General features: G+C 39.3%; 1 protein-coding gene across 1 annotated transcript in view; it reads right to left on the bottom strand.

Annotated features, from left to right (window-relative positions):
- The window catches only part of shisa9a (shisa family member 9a), a 68,497-nt gene that overhangs the window by 15,269 nt on the left and 31,530 nt on the right, over window positions 1-21,698 (bottom strand). The window contains exon 3 of the mRNA XM_084938169.1: window positions 9,346-9,531. Coding sequence (XP_084794295.1) covers window positions 9,346-9,531 — 186 coding nt within the window. The remainder of the gene's footprint in view (window positions 1-9,345; window positions 9,532-21,698) is intronic.

Genomic DNA, 21,698 nt, shown 5'->3' with positions numbered 1-21,698 from the left:
GTCTCAAAGTGTAGGTCATTTTCTCCATTATATATATGTCCTCGATTACATCAGTCCATTCTTCCAATTTTAAAGGGTCACTTTTCAGCCAGTTTTTTGTTATTACCTTTTTGCTTGACAACAACATAATTTTAAACAAGTAATGGTCCTCCTTTCTTACATTTTCCCATATTCCAAAATACATTACTCGTGCCTCACACAGCACGTCATACCCCAGCACTTTCGTCATTGTTACCGCAATGCTTTCCCAGTAAGGTTTGATATTTTTACACTTCCAAAACACATGAGAATGATTGGCGTCCCAGTCTCCACATAATCTCCAGCATTGTTGGGGTGTTTTCAGCTGCTTGCTTTTGATATAAGGAGTAATAAACAACCTAATCACATTTTTCCAGCCATATTCTCTCCATCGTCTAGAGCTAGTGGAATTATGCTGTGTGAGACATACGGATCGCCAGTCATCCTCTGACAACTCAAGATGTAATTCCGATTCCCACTTTTGTTTGATATATAATGTTTCATTCCTATTCAAATTTTGCAGGCCATTATATAATTTCGATAAAATTCTTGATGGAGGATTTTTATATGCACCTGTTATTATTTCTATTATATGGCTTCCTTCTCTCAAGAACTTCTTCCTAATTTCTGTATTGTAAAAATGTCTTAATGTCTAAATGTCTTAAGGAATTACAGCAATGTGCACATTAATAGACGGGACAACATTCAAATCCTTCGAGAATCTACAGAGACAATTTGGACTGGATAAGTCAGATTTATTTAGGTATTTTCAACCTAAATAAATCTGACTTATCCAGTCCAAATTGTCTCTGTAGATTCTCGAAGGATTTGAATGTTGTCCCGTCTATTAATGTGCACATTGCTGTAATTCCTTTATTGACCCATCTTAAAAATGTACTATCCCATTGTCCACTTTGGAATTTTCGAGAATATGCAGGCCAAATCAGCAATTTACAGTCTTCTATAATTCTATATTTCTTCACTATAATCCACCAGAGTTTAATAGTGAATTCAGTAATGAGATTTGTGTTCGTAGACTGGATAGTTTCTTCTCCCAATCTTGCTTGTGGATGACATGATAAGCAATAATTTATCTCCATATGTTTCCATTTTGAGGTGTAATCCGGTGAACACCAGTAAACAATATATCTCAGCTGGGCTGCATAGAAATATTCCTTGAAATTCGGGAGGGCAAGTCCTCCTTTTTCTTTTCTTAATTGGAGTATTTTAAATCTTATTCTTGGCTTTGTCCCTTTCCAAATAAATCTACTAACTAATTTATCCCATCTACCAAATTGTGCATCTGGTATATGGACTGGCAATGAAGTGAATACACAGCAAAATCTCCAGTGTTAAATTAACACTAGAGAGTGTCTATATGGGTCCACACCTCTGAGTGTTAAATACAACACTGTTGAGTGTTAAATTAACACTTTTGACAGTGTTATATGTTTAAAAGTGACCTAGTCAGTTTTGAAGATTAACAAAGACTAACACTGAGCAGTGCTGATTTTCTAACACTGGAATATTTCTAACATTTTGAGTTATTTTCCAGTGTTAGAAAATCAGCACTGCTCAGTGTTAGCCATTGTTAATCTTCAAAACTGACTAGGTTACTTTTAAACATATAACACTGTCAAAAGTGTTAATTTAACACTCAACAGTGTTGTATTTAACACTCAGAGGCGTGGACCCATATAGACACTCTCTAGTGTTAATTTAACACTGGAGATTTTGCTGTGTAGTCGAGGAAGCACATTCATTTTTATTACCTCTATTCTTGAGCTAAGGTCCATGACAAGCGGAGCCCATTTAATCAAATCTTTTTGGATTGTATTACTAATCTTTACATAATTTGCCTCGTATAGTGTACTTATTTCACTAGTTAGATAGACACCTAAATATTTAATCTTATTTGAGTCCCATTTTAGTTTATATTCGTTTTGAATTGATTCTTTGGGGAAATAATTCAGACAGAGTACTTGAGTCTTTACAATATTTAATTTATATCCTGAGTTTTTGCCAAAATATTTTAATGCTTTAATCAACCGAGGAAAGGTCGTGTCAGGATCCTGTAGGTATAGGTAAGAGACCTATTCGTTGTTCAATTTTAGAAACTAAAACCCCTTTTAAGTCTGCACTTTGCCGTATATACTGAGCCAAAGGCTCGATATACAGAGCAAAAAGGGCTGGACTCAGGCAGCAACCCTGCCTGGTTCCTCTGAAGAGCTCAAAACTGTCTGTCAGGTCCCCATTTATTTTAACTCTAGCCAATGGCCTGTGGTACAAGGATTGTATACACTCGATGAAGATACTGTTAAAGCCCATTCTCTTCAAAACAGCAAAAAGAAATATCCAAGAGACTCTATCGAAGGCCTTTTCAGCATCTAAGCTCACTAAGGCTGTTGGGATTTTCTCTTTATTAACTTCATTAATTATATGCAATGTGCGTCGTATATTATCTTGTGTCTGTCGCCCCTTAATGAACCCTGTCCGGTCTTCATCCACCAGATCTGGGAGAAACAGCTCTAAGCGTCTTGTGATTATGGATGTAAATAATTTATAATCCACATTTAAAATAGAGATTGGGCGATAAGAGTCACAGTTTTCCTTGTTTTTACCTTCTTTTGGTAAGACTGATATAATGGCCTCTTTCCAAGAGGGTGGAGTTTTAGCGTGTTTCAATGTCCAGTTAAAGGAATCTATCAAAATAGGAGCCAAAACCTCTTTAAAAGTCTTATACCACTCATTGGGATACCCATCACTCCCTGGACTTTTATTAGATTTCAATCTCCTTATTGCCTTATCCAGTTCGGTAGGAATAATTCTTAATGGAGAAAACAAAATAAAATTTACTATTCACAACACAAATGCTTGGGTATTGGTCATCTCTTAATGTTGGACTTACAGGATATAGATGCAGGCTGAATGTCTTTAGGCCGCTTTTTTTTTTTTACATTTATTTTTAATATTTCCAAGGAAACAGTTTGAAAACCAGTTTTCTCAGTTTGTATTCTTATAGCATAAATTTCCATAACATTGCTAGAATTCTCTTGTACCTATTATCCATCAACCTGCCTCATCTGTTTTCCCAACAGATAGAGATTTCGTTCATTTCCCACAATGCCGCGCACAATCCCCAGAGCATGTGCTGCATCCATCTGTTCGGTTTATGTGCAGTAAGACGATGGAAAAAACTTTTTGAGAAACAGTGGGTTTGTATGCTGCACTCAAACTGCAGCACAGTTTACGGTTGCAGTGCACGGATGTGTTCAGGGGAAATTGGCTTGTCTGATGAATTTTTATTCCTCCTTGTTGAATATTGGCACGAAATTTTGAGTTAAGAAAGAATGCCTTCGTTCTTGGATTCTCGCAGACTGACACCAAGATGTTCTCTGCTGGCGTTTTAGATAACTGAACAATTTCCTGCAATCAAACACAACTGTGGCTGTGCTGAAAATATCTAGGCATCCTCTGATGTCTATATTCGGCCACTTCTCTGGGAATTATAAAAATAGACCATCAAACAATAAAGTTGCCAAGTTCAGGACTCAGGCATGACAGCATTAACCACTATTTTCACTCCTGTGCTTTTATTGGTGTAATCCTTTAAGCTTAAAAATGATGCGTTCATTTACCGCTTGGTATTCATTGCTCATTCAAGTCTTTCTCTGTTGTCAATTTCGCTGGCAGTTACATATACTGCTACCATAATAATGACGCGTCTTCTTCTTGCTTCAGGGGCACAAAGTATTACTCAGCACAAACAAGCAGGATAATCTATTACTGTAACATGTCTGGAGATGAGTCAGGGCCACAGTAGTGTAGGGAATACCACTGACAATACAGGATGCATTTGTCATCACAATCAGTTTTACTTTGTGCTGCTGGACATGCTGGACAGATAGGCTTTTCAAAAAAAAAGAACAAAACACGATCTGTCCGGTCATTTTTCAAATAAAAGGGAGCAAATGCAGACAAATAGCATACACAGACATCTAGATGCATTTGTAGATTGTATCTGTCGTGAGTGGGCTGAATTCTGAATCTAGTGAAGGCAGAGTACCTGTCTAGCATAAACAAGCTGACAAACGCTCGCTGGGAGCACTTGTGTGTCGGCCTCGAATGAATTCAGATTATGAAATAGCAATGTGACTGCCAAAGAACGTATGGTGATGAGGCAACTTTATATGAGGTGCCGTAAGGGACATTATTACTGAAACGCTCTCACACACACTACTGAAACGCTCTCACACACACTACTGAAATTTTAGCTCTCACGCACACTACTGAAACGCTCTCACGCACACTACTGAAATGCTCTCACACACACTACTGAAATGCTCTCACACACACTACTGAAACGCTCTCACGCACACTACTGAAATGCTCTCACGCACACTACTGAAATGCTCTCACACACACTACTGAAATGCTCTCACACACACAACTGAAACGCTCTCACGCACACTACTGAAACGCTCTCACGCACACTACTGAAATTTTAGCTCTCACACACACTACTGAAATTTTAGCTCTCACACACACAACTGAAACGCTCTCACACACACAACTGAAACGCTCTCACGCACACTACTGAAATGCTCTCACACACACTACTGAAACGCTCTCACACACACTACTGAAAAACCAAGGCATTTCAGTTAAACAGGAAGGCGTTTCAGTTGAACAGGAAGGCGTTGAACAGGAAGGCATTTCAGTTAAACAGGAAGGCGTTTCAGTTGAACAGGAAGGCATTTCAGTTGAACAGGAAGGCGTTTCAGTTGAACAGGAAGGCGTTTCAGTTAAACAAGAAGGCATTTCAGTTGAACAGGAAGTTAATTCTTGACAAGGAAACTGAAGGAAAAAGTGGTAGATTTCAAACAAACACAGATGTCTACTCAGCAACCTGCTAGTTAGGGGTGGGTTTTTATAATCGATTAAAATCGATTCTAGCTTGGATAACGATTCATTAAAATCCTGAATCGATTTTTTTAATATAAATTTATTTTGCCCGAAATGCCAGAATCTCAGGTGAAACCTCACAAAATTTCAACAACCACCAAACAGCTAAGACAGTAAATGAGAGCAGGTACACGGATTCTGCACAAAGACGTAAACACACAGCGCGGACCCGCGGATCAGAATCAGTGAGATGTCGCCTTTCTCCCCCGACGGCACGGAAACGGTCGGGGCTGAAAGCCGACAGCTAGCTGATTCTGATCTGTCGAGGGTCCGGCTTTGTTTTCACGCCGTTTTTGCGCCGATTCTAAAGCTGTTAGTTTTATCTCTCTCCAAACAATATTGACCGAACCAGCAGCAAAAGAAGATCCAAACTGAGCTTCACATAAACATCGTCATGAATTCCCTCTGACGTTTACTGTTTTGCTTCCACCACAATAAAATCACACTTCATGTACAGCTCTCTCTCTCTCTTTCTCTCTTTCTCCGTACTTCAAGAACAGTTTCCCGTCTAAAAATCTGTTTTCTGCATTATTCGCTTGCTTGTTACGCACAAGTCTACCGTTGTTTACAGCGCTGTCGGCCGATGTTTTTTTTTTTTTTCATTTTACATACTTCCGAAAAGAAAACCTAATTTCTGCCGTTCAATACTGAACAAATTTAAACTTTTTAAAATTATGCAAAATGCAAAACGCTTAGCCGTGTCTCTAATAAAACCGCTGGAACGTCAGAGGTAACGTTCATATGTTGATTAATGGTTTTGTTTCGTTTTTGATGTACTGCAGAATATTTTTTATAAAATCCCAGGCCAGGAAAAATCACCTTCATGTTTTTCTGTGTTTTATCTTCAGCTACTTTTACACAAAGGCATCTGCTGTGACGCTTATACCTTTGATAAAGTCTTGCGTGTGTCAGCTTCCTTTTTTTAGATACAAAAATATGTAAATGTACTGATCTGAATTATAATATTTCTGACTGTCAAAATTTCCCAGAATCAAATCGAATTGAATTGAATCAAATCGAATTCAATCGAATCGTGGAACAAATCGATTCTGGACCTTAGTGAGACAGCTGCATTACTTAACAATATATTAGCCTCAGCATAAGTCAAAATTTAGAATAGCAGGAGACGGGCATTATCCTGGTTATTTTTTTGGCATATGTGCTTTTTGTCTTTTTTAGCAAAGAAAAAAATATCTTAAAATCATCAATAAAACCAGGGAGAGAAGGCTTAGCGTTCCTCCATTTAGCACAATGGATATGATATTTACTCAAAAGTATGATGATGTTAATAATGTCTGGGACACCCAATGCTAGATGATCCATATAAAAAAAATTATGATGTAATTCAAATACTGGCACATCATTAATATTTAGGGAAATCCAATTTTTTAAGTTGCACCAAATACATTGTGTGATAGGGCATAGGAAAAAAAAGATGTTCTAGGGTTTCATTTTCATCAGTACAAAAAGAACACTGATCCACCTCAAAGCCAAATCTCTTTTTTTTTTTTAGAAATTCTGCCACAGGATTAATTTTGTTTAAAGTGTGTTTCTTTAACTTTAGGTAGAATAGGCTATTTCATAAATTTTTAGTATGCTTTATCCAGTGTATATGAAATAACTAAATTAGAACCATGCAATGTAACCATTCTGTTGTAACTATGAAATATTTTGTCTTTGAAGAAACTACTAACAAATTTCTTATTGCATTTTTATCAAACAGCTGACATTGCCCTAGCAATAAATTTGGGAGCACTGATGAGAAATTATTGTATATCATAAAAATTTTAATCAAATGAAGCAGAGGCAGTGGGACCAGTTCACAAAAATTTGTTATATTCACTTTGAGAACAGTTTAGACAATATTTTTCTGAAAAGTCTGTGTAACTTAGAATGACACCATTATCATCCAACAAATCTGTTATGAATATAATCTTTTTGTTCAAACCAGTCACTCTCGAAAATTGATTTTTGATTAAGTGTTATTACCCTATTATTCCATAAGGTTGAATTATGGGGAGAGGTTGTGGGTAAATCTCATTTTCCCAAAAATGCAAAGTCTGTTTTGGAAAGTTTGATATCTTTATGGGGATTTTATTTACCGCAAAATCACATTTCAAAATAAAGTCTAATCCTGTATACTATTTTATTAAACAAGGATCAGCCGTCCCCAACCCCCAGGTCCTGGACCAGTACCGGTCTGTGAGTCGTTTGGTACCGGGTCGCAAGAGTTGAGGCTTGAGTTTGAAATTTATGGTTTTCATGGTATTTATCGTTTTTTTATTTTTATATCGTTTACGTGGCGCAAAAAAGGTTGGGGACTGCTATACTAGCAGGTTGCTGAGTAGACATCCTTGTAGTGTTTTGAAATATACCACTTTTTCCATCAGTTTCCTTGTCAGGAAACAACTTCCTGTTCAGCGGAAATGCCTCTGGTTTCAGTGGAGTGTGTGAGAGCGTTTCAGTTGTGTGTGTGAGAGCTAAAATTTCAGTAGTGTGTGTGAGAGCGTTTCAGTAGTGTGTGTGAGAGCTAAAATTTCAGTAGTGTGTGTGAGAGCTAAAATTTCAGTAGTGTGTGTGAGAGCGTTTCAGTAGTGTGCGTGAGAGCGTTTCAGTTGTGTGTGTGAGAGCGTTTCAGTAGTGTGCGTGAGAGCGTTTCAGTAGTGTGTGTGAGAGCGTTTCAGTTGTGTGTGTGAGAGCTAAAATTTCAGTAGTGTGTGTGAGAGCGTTTCAGTAGTGTGTGTGAGAGCGTTTCAGTTGTGTGTGTGAGAGCTAAAATTTCAGTAGTGTGTGTGAGAGCGTTTCAGTTGTGTGTGTGTGAGAGCTAAAATTTCAGTAGTGTGTGTGAGAGCGTTTCAGTTGTGTGTGTGAGAGCTAAAATTTCAGTAGTGTGTGTGAGAGCATTTCAGTAGTGTGCGTGAGAGCGTTTCAGTTGTGTGTGTGAGAGCTAAAATTTCAGTAGTGTGTGTGAGAGCTAAAATTTCAGTAGTGTGTGTGAGAGCGTTTCAGTAGTGTGTGTGAGAGCGTTTCAGTTGTGTGTGTGAGAGCTAAAATTTCAGTAGTGTGTGTGAGAGCATTTCAGTAATAATGTCCCTTACGGCACCTCATAACTTTAGATCAGCTGCTACAGCCGCTGACTCACTGAATTTGGTGGCATGTGTGAAAGTGTATCCAATGTAATTTAAAATATAAAATGCTGATATTAAACACAGCCAGCATCAGGAGAAGGTCATCTTAAAGTGAGGGGGAAGGAAACTGATTTTAGACAATGGGGAAGCTGCCCGAAGCCCTCTAAAAGGTAAATAAGGATTATTTTGAACTGGGAACTTAAACTGTGAGGATGTTCCCATCTTGTAGAGTCCAACAAGGAACACGTGAAATAGAAGAAGACTATATTTATTCCCCTTTAAGTCCTAAACTTTTGCAGAGCCTATGACATTACTGTACCTATGTGAGTGGCTCACATCATTGGTGGTGTTGTGCTAAACATGGATTTTTTGGCACAACACCACTAAGGATGTGAGCCACTGTTTTTATGTGATATTGCTTGAACTGGTAAATCTATAGGCTACATTTCCTCTTGTCCATTGTAATAGCTTTGGAATTCTAAATCCAGGAATTTGCTGAGATTTTTCAGTCCCTATATTGATGCTATGATTATTATTCCTTATACTAAGGTGACGATTGTTATTCTGTCACTGATAAATTTAAAAACAGTGGCAAAAAAGTTGCTGGATATGCACAGAAAGCATTAACAACACTGAACAGATCAGTCACAGTAGTTGCGGACTGACCTGAAGTGTAGTTACATTTCTAGGGAGGTGCACGGCATACGATTTCAAAAGAAATTTGAGGTTGCGGCGTAGCTATGGTGTAAATTTCCCATTAAATAAATCCCCAGTAAGCAGGGGAAAAAATATTTATGTATAAGCCGTTTATGTCTTACACCACATCCAGGTTAGCGATGCAGTGAAAAAACCACTGTCAATTATGTGTGCAGTGTGCTTGCTGTTGTTTAGAGCCTTCCCAGAGTAAAAAAACACACCTGCTGCTATTTGAGTTTGTGTTTCAGGGGCTCAAAAAGCATTCAGTAAACTATACTAGAAAAAAAGTAATTTATAGGAGCCTAGGTTTTCCTTTTTCTTGAAATTCACTGCCAACTTGGGATGAATCACGATGACTCCACTAACAAGGCAGGCCCCAGCCTTAGGTTTCACTGCTAATCTACACACTGCTATAGTCGTAAGAGTTACCAACAGAACAACATCAGGCTTACTGCCTACCACAAACTGTAAAAATATTCTCCTTCATCTAAACTCCCCTCCACTAAAAAAAAAAGAAAGAAACTTGGCAGTCACTCACCTACAGCCTTCAGAGAGGCGTACTTGTTGAGATCCTTGTTCTGCTGTTGCTGCTGCTGCTGTTGGTGGAGCTGTTGCTGTTGCTGCTGCTGCTCATAGACGTGAGACAGCTGGCCGAGGGCAGGGTAAGGGTGCTGCTGGCCCATGTTTGAAGCCGGTCCCACGTTGTTGTTAATCTGGCCACCCTCTGTGAACAGGGACATGAGACAGCACAAGGTTACAATAACATTTAAAGCTCCAGTCCAGCACCAGAGGAGCCCTCGCTGGTCAAATGATTGGTGAAAGGGCAGCTTGACTGGAAGAACTCTCATTCACATTTTCCAGAATCTTACATAACCTAATTTCTTTTTTTAAATTATTATTTTAATACATGATTTCTCGACTGAGATATTTTGTGCCTTGCTCTCAACTAATATACACTCATTTCTATCTTTTGGGATTTTACCAGTAGATTTCCATGACACGCTCTTACATTTATGTCACCATTACAACTGAAATATTCCTCCTGGAATAAAAAATGTCTTTATTAGTCCAGAGATTTTCTTTGCACATCTGATGAATTAGTCTAAATCTGCCAGTTGGACTGTGCTACTTCTCTCAGAGGTCCTTTATGTAGCCTCACTCATCATGATTCAGAACTGTCTGTCTCAGAACTGCTTTAATATTGCAATGTCTTGAACAAGGGTGTCAAACATGAGGCTCAGGGCCCAGAATGGGCCCAGCACAGGTTCAAATCTGGCCCCCTGGAGAGATTTGGAAAATGTTTGGGCTTTAAAATGCATTTTAATACGTTTCGCAGCTTTGCCTGATAAAGACCTCCCCCATCGCCATTCATGCTAGCTCAAAGAAGTCTGTAATAGATAAAAAATGAATGACAGAGAAGTTGCTATTTTTAAAAAAGAGTGTTTGTGAATTTATCAAAATGTTCTGTTTTATAACAACAAGACAGTCTGGCCATTGAGCTACCAGAACTTTCTCTGTAAGTTTACACATATATTTCTTACAGCTTAAGCCCCAAAAGTTGTGAAGTCACATTTCTTTCATTTACTACAGCACCATTTCTTGATTTTGACTATAGGCTTGAAAGACTGTAGGACTATAGGATTGAAAGTTTTTCAGTGAGTGCAAAGTTACTTAAAGGAAATATATCAAGCATTTATTGGTACCTTTAGACTTTTTTTTTTTTTTATCATAAAAAGAGCTTTTTCTGTTTTCATATCATTTGACTATATTTCAAATGCCAACCCTCCAGAATCATTTGATCACGTGTACTTCAGCATATTCTCTAAATCAGCAGAGATTTACCAACTGGTGCTCACCAGGTGGTTGCTAACCAGTCTCTACGCCTTCGTGACTGCAGCCTGAGTCACACCAGAAAGACATTCTTTTCTTTTTAGATTTCTGAGTGATTTTATTACATGTAAATGAGCTGAAATCACAGCACAACTGTTGTCCTTCGAAAGCAACAGGCATCAGTTCTAATGGGATGCTTTTGCAGCCAACAGAACAGCATTTTTTGTTCTTTGTTTATAACACAGACATTTTAGAGTTATAGTTAGCAGAAGTGGGTCTAGCTAAGGAATATCGACTGTGGAGCCGCATCTGGATTTAAACAAAGCAGTTGCTCAGTGTTAGTTAGTTAGAGTGTGCTAAACTAAGCATTAGGCGGGCTTTATATCAGTTTGCTAGACTGCGTCATAGAAGATGGACTGGACAAGTGACAAACTTTGACATGGGGCTATTAGACTCAGCTCACTTTGCTATTTCATTACGAAAGAAAACAAAGGGAAAAAAAGGTGGGCAGATTAATGCTACCATGTTTATAGTAGTAAACATGGTAGCAAACTTACACAGCAAACTTAGAAAACCCTTTAAAACTACATAATGAACAGTTATATGTATTAAAAATAAACCCACAGTACGTGCATAGTATATTTGTTCTTCTCAAGTTTTAAGTGAACCTCACGAGCTAATGATGACCTACTTTACTTCCTGAGAGACATATTTTATATAAAGACCAGACGACATCCCAAGGTCTGACATGCACATGCTCCAAAGTCAGTGCCCTCCTCAGTCAAGCTAGTACAATTATTACCAGAATATTTAACATGGGCACGGCTGTTCCTATTTTCAATACAAGATTAATTAGACTTATTTTACTTATAGTTATCAAATGACTTCAGTTGTATCCAGCTCAGTCACTTTTATGGACCAGCCTGGACCCCTGGGGCCCGTCCATAATGCAGAGGGTGAATGCAGATAAGTAATGGAAGAAAAATTCAGTAAATTTCCTAAAACATGGGAAGAAACTTTTAAAGTACAATAAGAGGATTTCAAAGAGGTTCATGAAAGAACAAATTCTCAGTTAAAGTCAGTTTAAAAAACAAATATAAAGAGATTATTTTAACAAATACAGGGATTAAGAGGAGTGTTAATCACACGGTTTATAGCTTGATGTAAAAATGTAGTTTTGTTGTTTTAGTTTATTTATATTGTTTTTTTGTGTGTATTATATGTGTGTATATTGTTATACATGTATATTATCTGATTGTATATCAACGAACATTGATTGTAAATTACTGAATAGTCTTAAGGGGCATAGAATCAAATAAGCAAACTTCATCCTACTCTTTTCCAGCATGTAAACTGTGTGGAATACAGAGAAAGTCATTGCATGTCGATGTCTTTTAGGCTTTCTTATGTTTAGTCATTCGCTCAATTGCATATTATTATTTTAAGTGTTTCAAATTTCAACCATTTATCCATTATTTTCAGCCAACTACATATCCCTTATATTTAGTCGGCCAAATTAAACATTTATCCATTACCTTTAATTAGCTTCAATTTAACAATTTGTCCGGTTACTTTCAGTTAAGTATGACTCACTAATCTCTTCATAAATCCTGGGGCAACTTTTAGCACTTCATCTCGCTATTGCTATATTGCACAGAAGCATGTGACTGCATTTCCCTTATTTATTTATTTATTGCTTAATGCTTATGGTGTAGGAAGTAGCAGATGTCTTATATTAATTACAGTATTGCAGAATTGGCTAACTGTAATGTCTTCCTCTAATTAAATAAGTGATAATTAGATTTCAGAAGATGTGCAGTGGGTTGAGAAATGGGCAACTGCTCTACCAGAGCTGCACAGTCTGACTTTAAACTGCAGCCGAATGTTAAAACACAATGTGGGAATTGTTCTCTCGCTGCACTGAGCCTGACAGATAATTGCAAATTCCTGTTACTGAAGTCAAAGGTATACTTACTAAGTGAATACATTCTCTTAAAAGCCCCAATGCTGTCACTTGATAATTTGAGAAGGAAAGTAAACGTTACGAGACAAGAGAGCAAGAGTGAGGAATTGGAGTGGAAAAAGTGAAATGCGGGAAATGGAGAGGATACGTGAGGAGAAAAGAGAGAAAACGTCTCAAACGATGCTGACAGAGATATGAGGATGGTTTGTAAATATCGAAAGAAGCTAGACAAAAAAAGGAAATCATTAAGGTAAAAAATACAGGGAAAACAGACAAGGAAAACATGGATATTGTCATGATCCTGGGCCATGTTGGCCCAGTATTCTTAGTTTTCGTGTGTTTTGTATTTATGCCTTGGTTCCTAGGTTGCTCTGTTAAGATGTTCCTTATTTGATTACCCCCTGTGTGCCCCTCTATGTATCTGTGAGCCCTCGTTTCCCCTCCTCGTGTTTTATTCCATGTTATCCCCAGCCCGTTATGTCCGTGCTCTCCCCGTGCTCTCTCTCCTCCTGTCTGAACCTCTGTGTACTTCCTGTTTTACTTTGACAGTCTCTCGTCAGTATGCGTCATGTTGTGTTCACTCCTGCCGTGTCTCATTACGATTATCTGTGTCAGCTGTGTTCCCCGTGTGCTCCCACTTCCCTCGTTAACCCTCTGTGTATTTATGTCCGCGTCTCCCTCAGTTCAGTGTCGTGTTCTCCCTCATGACTGTGTGCCCCTCCGTGTGTTTCCTCGTGAGTCAGTTCCTTTGGAACTTCCCAGTTTAGCTTCATATTATTTTGTATCGCCTTTATCTTCTGTCAGCAATAAAGCTGTATTTTGAGTTCAGTCCTGTTTTCCTGTGAGTTTGCGTTTGGGTCCTCATCCTGCCTGCACACAGCCTAATCATGACAGATATTCCCAAGTCCCCCTCTCGCTTTTCTTTTAGCACCTCTTAAAGGTGTTTATAGAGATGGCAAACTGAGGTGGGGAAACTGTGAAGCCTCAGCCCGACAACATCGATTTCCTCGAGTCATTTTCTCCCTGTTTCATCTCGTCGTCGAGGTTTCGAGTCACAGGGTGAGCTCAAAGTCCTTAAAATCTGCACAGCTCAATTGTCAAAGCGAAGCAAGTTCTCTTCTTACTAATTAAACACTTAAGCCCTGGCGCAGGCTCAAACCGCACGCACTCTTAACAGACACTGTGACTGACAAGGTACGGCGAGAGTGGAGACAATTAAAAAGAGCATCAAAGTGAGAGCCAGTGTGAGGCCTTGTAGAAAAGACTGAGACACGAGATTCCTTGATGTGATGAAATGTCCCACGGTGTTGTGTGAAATGAAACATGGACCCACATCCTAGTTTGGATAGATAACAGCGGCCTGGAAAATGCAAGGTTGAGTCATTTTCTGAGAAATTTATTGGACTTGCCAAATACACAGATGACGATGATGCGCTTGTCGGTTAAATACTTTGGGATTTACTGTAAGGGTTTGGCAATGTGGGTTCACTTAAGGCGAGATGACTTTCACTGCAAATAGTGAGGCTGTGGCAGGCGGGAGGGGCAAACTGTGAGGAAGAGAAGGAGAGAGACAACCATGACTAAGGAAGAAACAGCAGCGAAGAACTGAGTTATGATCCCGAAGCACTCGCTCTCTCTCTGTCAAGATAAAAGCTGGTATGCTGTTTTATTTTTCATGTGAGGCCAAAATGGCTGGGGTCACCAATTTTCTCATTTCATAATGGATTTTGTCTAGCTGAGGAGCACATTTGTAAAATTCAATACCCCATCAAAGCACAGGTGCACCTCCCCTCTGCCATGAGCTCATTCAGCTCCATGAAACAGTCATGCAAATGACAGTCATGCACTTCTAAAATTGTGACTGTATGTAAACGCTTTGGCAACAGTGTGGAAGAAGAACTCCCTTTTAACGGGAAGCAGAACAGGGAGGTACAGCCATCCGCCACAAACGGCTGGAGGATGAGGAGAAAGGATGAAAATTCAGAGCACGCAGGACAAAACACAAAGTAAGGGAGAGAGCAGACATTCAGTAGTGGCTCTCTCTGAAGTGCTCAGTGCATCATGGAAAATGCCGTGGCATAACTTATGGCCCCAGTATATCTGCAGCATTGGTTGCTTCACGTGCTGCCAGTAACGTCATCACACATGCACATTAGAGCAGGCCGATATGACCAAAAATATCTATCACGATATACATTTGAAAATTTGCGATAACGATATAACTGATGATATAATTGACACTAGACAAAATACTTTACAACTCCACAACTTTATTAGTGCAAAAAAAGTGCAAATGCAAATTCCTTGCTGACAGTTTAACCGAAAGGCATTTCCAGTGGAAACTGGCCGACATATCCTCAGCATAACCATGTATAATATCCACAAAACTTAAAAAGAGGTTATACACACACAATACGGTAATATTATGTTGAAGCACAGTACGTATCACTCCGCGAGGCTCCTGCCTACGATAGCCGTAACGCTCCGACAATCCATCAAGCAGTGCGGGTTCGTAGCTTAGCGAAGTCGTACTAAACCATTTGACAGATTTTCGAGCGCCGTGTACCACATAAAATCATTTCGAGGTCAGTAAGCACAGCCAGAATTCATACATAAGGCACACGGGATTATAAGGGGCACTGTCAATTTTCAGAAAAATCAAAGGATTGATTTTAAGTGTGCCGTATTTTCCAAACAACACGGTAATGACGGCGGCCTGCTAGCATGCTCTACCAAAAATAGTGCTTTGTTGTGTATCTGATGGATGAAATCTAAACCAGTTCCACACCACTGAAGTTGCAGCATTTTTACAAACCAATTCTGGTTCATCCGTTTCATTTAATGATCCGCTTTCGCCCTTCTCATTCTCCGTCGCCGCCATGCTTTTTCCGCCATGTGCGTATGAAAACAAAGGCACTGCGCATGCACGTTTTACCCATATTCTATCGCGATATTTCATTTTCTTATCGTTGCCCAACATTATACCGGTATTACCGTGAACGGTATGATATGGCCCAGCCCTAATGCACATCCATTCATGCTCGCTGTTATGGCTCAGGTAGCTGCTGAAGTATTCTCCTGAACAATAGGTGTTGCACTGTTATAGGAAGTGAAGAAGTGAAAGCCGGAAATAAAGCTTTGACATCTTTTCAAAGTGTTGAAAAATCTTCCTCTGTATAATCTGTGTATCTCTGAGCTTCTTTACTGATATATCCTTAAAGTGGCGGTAAACTATTACTAGTGACTTCATCTCAGCTCAAGCCAGGTGACAAAAATTGAGAGGCGCACAGCTGAGAAACACCGGCAGGCCTGGTGAAGTCACTTTAATGTCAACGTACCATTCACAAAGCATCATGTGGTGGGTATAAAAAGCTTTAAGGGATGATTCACAATCACGTGATCCAGCCTTAACTACAAGCTTCATCAAAATGTAAATTTTAAGCTTGAGCTTAAAAGTAAGAGTGGGTGTCTCTCTCTTCATACCTAACTGGGAGTTGGTTCCACAGCCTCCCATTTTACTTTTGGAAGTTCTAGCAACCGCAAGTAACCTGGGAGTCTGAGAGGAAATTGGGATAATACTAGCATTAATTAATCTCCCTATCGCCGTTTGTGGGGTTAATCCAAGGAAGGAACAGGTCTTATCATGAGTTTGCATGACTGCACATGTGATTAATTGTTGTTACTTTCAGTTGAACTGTGGCAGCAACAACAGCATCATTCACCATATTTTTTTAATAATTTGGGAACTGACGCTTGCAGAAGTAATTATTAATAGTTCCTATTTGCTGTGTACAAACTAAAGGAGTGACAGCAGGATTAACTTGACAGAGCTCTTTAAAACAGGATGATTCTCTAGCATTTCCACTGCCATCCCATAAAGTCTTTTATGAGAAATTAAACCTGTCTCCAAACCAGGCTCAGGGATGGAAACTTGCATCAGGATTTCATCATTATGACTGTTTACTTACAAGAAAATGTCTGCCTTTATAGGGAGCAACCTTGCCTCATTCAAGAAAATGAATAAATAAACATTATCTATTATACAGTGCTGCTGTGATAGATCCCATTATTATTCTCCCCTAGTTTACTGTGAACCAGCATGCATCACAATCAAACCCTCTCATCTTTATGATCTTAGTGAAAAAGAACACACACATGAACTTCAGAAACAAACAAGGCACCCAGGTGACATCACACCGTGAGCCCATTCACCAGGATGACTGACAGCTGTCACCGGGATGTCTGTCAGGATGATAAAAGGGGATGCAGCGGGAGTCTGGTGGTGTGGTCACAGTGCTTCACCAAGCTGATCCAAAGCAAACTGATTCTCAGAGGTCACGACAGACTTTTACTACCAGTGACAGCCAGTTTTCTTTCCTCTCCCCTGCTGCTCAGAGATTTACCAAATGCTACAGCAACCAAAACATACAAAGAAATGAGAATAAATCAGATGCAGTTGGGAATCAATAGTGTAAATTAGGAAAAAATCTTGCAGTATTTTTACTGAATCGACTCACAACTATTTGGAAAATTCAGTGAGTCTTGAAAAAGATAGATATATAAAAAATTGATGTTAAAGTTCCCTCAAGCACAAATAGAGGATATTAGAGATTACGAAAAAGGCCAGAAGAAAAAGTATGTTTATCTAAGAGCAGAAAGATTAGAATGATGGTGGTGCCAGTGGAAGAAAACTATTTTATACCCATTTTACCAAGCGGGTAACCTGGTAAATTGCATGTGCATGTAGCAGACGTGGTCACAGTTGATTGCAAAATCTGCAGTTTGAGTGCAATTAGTAGGAAATCCAGAGGACATGCTGAATAAACTGCAACCACAATCAATGACCTTTTAATGAGTTAACAGCCCGTTATTTGACCAATTTATACAGTGAAAATGGAAGATTCGAGAGGGCTTTTTATGCTTTAAATGGTTACATTTTAACTACATTTTACTTTTAAAAGAAAAAGTAGGTCTTTTTATTTGGACTAAGATAGCAGACTGCGATTTAGTCTCGAACCTACCTTTTACTTTTACACTGGGAAATGAATTATTGTACAATTGGCAAGTCTTCCCACTGTCATGATGCAAATAAATAACTAAAAACCCTCTGTGGTGTCTGAAGTAGCCAATTTGGATGCTAATGAAAGTATTTATTGTTGACTTTGGACATAATCCTGTATGGGGATGTAATCCTCTCCCGGAGCTTTTACTCTTGTAACAATAACAGAAAACATATGCTTCCCTATTCATTTCACTGGTGTTCTGTTGTAGGTGGCTCACTATTGACCAAAAGAACACAGAAATGCCTTGCTGCTGCCATGTGCTACTACCCTGTGTGTGTGAGGAAAAGAAAAGGTTAGTGAAATATATCTTTCTGTAAAACGCTGTCCAAAAAATCATATGTGGAATGAAAGCATACACTGGAGCCATGAATCACGTAAGGTATTTGCTGCTGTGCTTTTGACCTTTTTTAAATTAAATTGTTGAATATTTTATGCTTGTGTTTTCCTTCAAAGGCCCTTTTTATAACCATAGATAAAGGCCTGCTTTCTGCCAGCATACATGAAGATGAATTTAGTTACACTTTGGGGGTCTCAGTAGAAGAGATATCTAGCACTTTTTTGTTATTTAGCAATAATTAATCATATTTATTGAAAACAATGCTAAGACCAAGAGCTTTTCTTAGCCCTAAGCAAGTATTTTTTGAAACCTATATTCAAGCAGCAACCTTCAGCACCAAAGTGCCACCAAAATGCTAGCTTCAAGTGGCCTTGAGGTTAGCTTAATCTAAGGTAGCTGTTACAAAAATGGTCTCTATAGCAAATTTCTCCTTTTGTAACAACTTTACTCGCCCATTTGGATTTTAACTAATGCACAAGTTAGGTCTGTGTAAGTCACTAAACTGAAACTCTCTACGATGTTTGTGGTGTTGGTGCTTGTTGAAGCATATTTAATAATAATAATAATAATAATAATAATACAATCTGTCATTATGTTTGATTTGTGCTTCACATTTGTAGAATAAATACAACTTAATAGTTATTAGTTAGTATTTAATTTGGCCAACACTTATTAGGATATATCTGTGTTATGCAGTGTATTATTATTTTACGTTTCCAACTTGCTAACTAACCTAGCACCCTACCCTGTGGTTAAAAAACAAAAACAAAAAACAAAACCAAAAGAACCACAACAAACATGGCCCCACCCAGAAGGCTGGATGATGTCACTGTTGCTACATCCATCTTCCATATACAGTCTTAATCTCACCTAACAGCAAGTGAGAAATAAGTAAGCAGCATGTTAGACGGAAAACTTTAAAATAAATAAATAAAAAATAACTGTTCCTGGGAGATAGGTAAACACAAGCTTCCAGGATTAAAGTAAGGTAAGTCAATGCCTTCTCCAATCCACCTATCTGCTTTTCCCCCTTTTGAACTGAAAATACATGAATGTGAGAAACACAGGTAAGAAACCAAAAAAATCCAATATGATCCTGCTGGAGGACTTGGTGAGATTAGCGCAGGGGGCTGAAAAAGTTTGCTGCAAGCTGTGTTCAGTCGATGTTGTGCCAGTTTTGAGGGAAAGTGCAGAAATTCTTTTGAAAGAGCTGTTGATGCAGGCAGCCCACAGCGCCGACTTATAATTGAATCCAACAGGTAGCCTGCATTGTTTCCAACGGCAGGTGTTCCATATCACAGCCAGTTGTTGTATAGGTCAGTTTTCACGACTCTCCTCAGACCTCTGCGAGTTTGACAAGATTGATGTCTGACTGTGCAAGATTACAGACCAATATAAAATATTTATTGCTTCTGCTGTTTTTCTCTCCCCACAAACACTATGGCTTCTTGCAAATCTACTGTAACAAGGTCTGTCTGTAAATTAGCTTAAGGTTGAATCATTCTTACGTCACATCAATCACTGACAGTCAGAAAGGGATTTTATTTACACGAAGGTGTCACAGAGGGCCCGCTTAAGCGCTTGCGCGGGAGGGGGGTGCGATTGCGTTTGGTTTGAAATGTATGCCACCATTTGAGCCTTTCATTTTGGCATTAAAGAAGTTGACATTTACATGAATTTACACTGCAGGGCGAAGGCGCAGGAGCTGTCAGGATTACAGTGAGTGTGACTGCGCTGATGAGACAGCATGTGGATGATGATGATGAGCTTATGACTACCAGGTAACAGACAGTGCAGTCAGCAGTGCACGACATGAGCGTGCACGGCGATTTCAAAGCTGCCTTCTCTCTCTCTCTTTCTCTCTCTCCCTCGCAGGAAGCCAGACATCCAGCATGGAGCTGTGAGGCAATCCTCCCGGGGCGCAAACGGTATCTGAGCTTTCCCAGACGAGAATGTATTCTTTTCTTCTACACATTGAAGGAGGGGAAATAAGAGCACACACATCGGGTTGCGTCCCTTGATGTGTGCTGTACAGCTGTGCGTGCGCAGGGGAAAGAAAGGGTTTAAAAAAATGATAAAGACAGACACGGATATCCATAAAGAGCCAGAGCACATGTATGTAGGAGTGTTTCTATCTATCTCATGCTTGGCCTGGCTCGGCTCCATCGCTACTGGCTGTACAGTGTAATTTCACCGCCTGTTTGATTCGGCACTAAAAAAAAAGTGTAAGCAGCTGACTCATCTATTATTCCGTCTTTCTCCTCGCTCTGCAAGTGGATAAACCCTCTTCTTTGCTTCGGCTGGAGCCTCTGCTTCTCTGTTGTTACTCATCTTTCTCCATCTCTCGCTTGCCCCTCTTTCTCTCTCTCTATCTCTTGTCATGGCAACAACATTCTCTCGCGTAGTATTTGCTCTCCAGCACACGCCGAGTTCGCATTGTCCCGCAGTCACCCGCGCCCACATATCAACAGGCAGGCCGGCTGTACAGTACTGAAAAAAAGTCATTGTTATGCAACCTATGTTGTGCTGCCTGCTGCTCTGTTGGTCTGTCTGTTCATCTCTCTCTCTCTGCTGATTCATCACGTGTCTTGTTTGCCTCCTATGAGTTTGTTCTAGGTCACATGCTAGTAGCTTTGTAAGGCATAGTCACGATAAATAAATACATTTTTAAAAAAGCACAGGTTTTATTGAAAGACATGCTCCGGTTTGGCAAACAGTCAATTTTATGATTCATGGCAGGATAAAGCACTTTCAATGTTGACAGAAAAAGTCTACACTGACAATGAAAAACCTGTGTAAATACAGCCTGAAAATGAAAGATGAGACATGTGCAGTTATCCAAAGCTGCTGCTGCCTGTATTGGTTTGTGAAACTGAGACCTAGTGCTGTGCAATGCTGCAAATTTTATTTACCACAAAATCACTGTGATTTGTTACTTTCCACAATAATTAATATAAATTATAAATAACTCCTTTTAGCTTTTCGTGTATTTTGAAACTATGTGTTTTGGAGACCTGAATGTAAATGTGCCTCTCTAAAGCACTTTGGGTCCACTTTTGTTTAAACATGCTATAGGTTATAAATAAAATAGATGTGACAGTCAACACTATTTTTGCAAATGCATGTTTGAAAAAAAAAAAAGATTCAACACAATTAATTGGGTGACACACTGAACTTATCGCTCCAATCAGAACAGCACTGATCCGATGCCAATACTGGTATTGGTATCGATGCTATGGATATTTGGATTGATCTAACATGTGACATAAGGATGATGTGAAAATTGTGCCATACGCTTCCCTATAAACTGGGGAAAAAAAAAGTCTACTTTATCATTTGTTAGGAGTTCTTGCCTCGTCAGAGATCATCCACGCGGAGCGTGCACACACATCCTCGCATTTAAGTGAGAGAGTGTGTGTGGGGGGTCCTCTGTGTTTCTCTGCATATGCATATTTAGTCACACTGAAAATGGTAAGCAGGTTATGTGTGAGACTGCGAGAGCTTCCGCTTTATTCGCCCTGCTGTCTGTTTACAGCGCATAAGAAGCTGCATCTATCTTGACCTCATCCCTCCGGGCCCGTATCTCTCGCCTGCAGCATGGAGGACAGCGAGGATCACAGAGCAAGCAGGGGCCTCTCTATATGACTGCTGAGCTCATAGGAATTTCACTGGAAGCCGGCTGTAAAATCCCCCCTTTT

This window comes from Perissodus microlepis, chromosome 8, assembly GCF_051167445.1.
Source record: "Perissodus microlepis isolate ML-2025 ecotype Zambia chromosome 8, ASM5116744v1, whole genome shotgun sequence".
In the NCBI taxonomy this organism is placed as follows: domain Eukaryota; kingdom Metazoa; phylum Chordata; class Actinopteri; order Cichliformes; family Cichlidae; genus Perissodus; species Perissodus microlepis.
The sequence above is the reverse complement of the archived record's forward strand: the minus strand, read 5'-3'. Positions and strand labels throughout refer to the sequence as shown.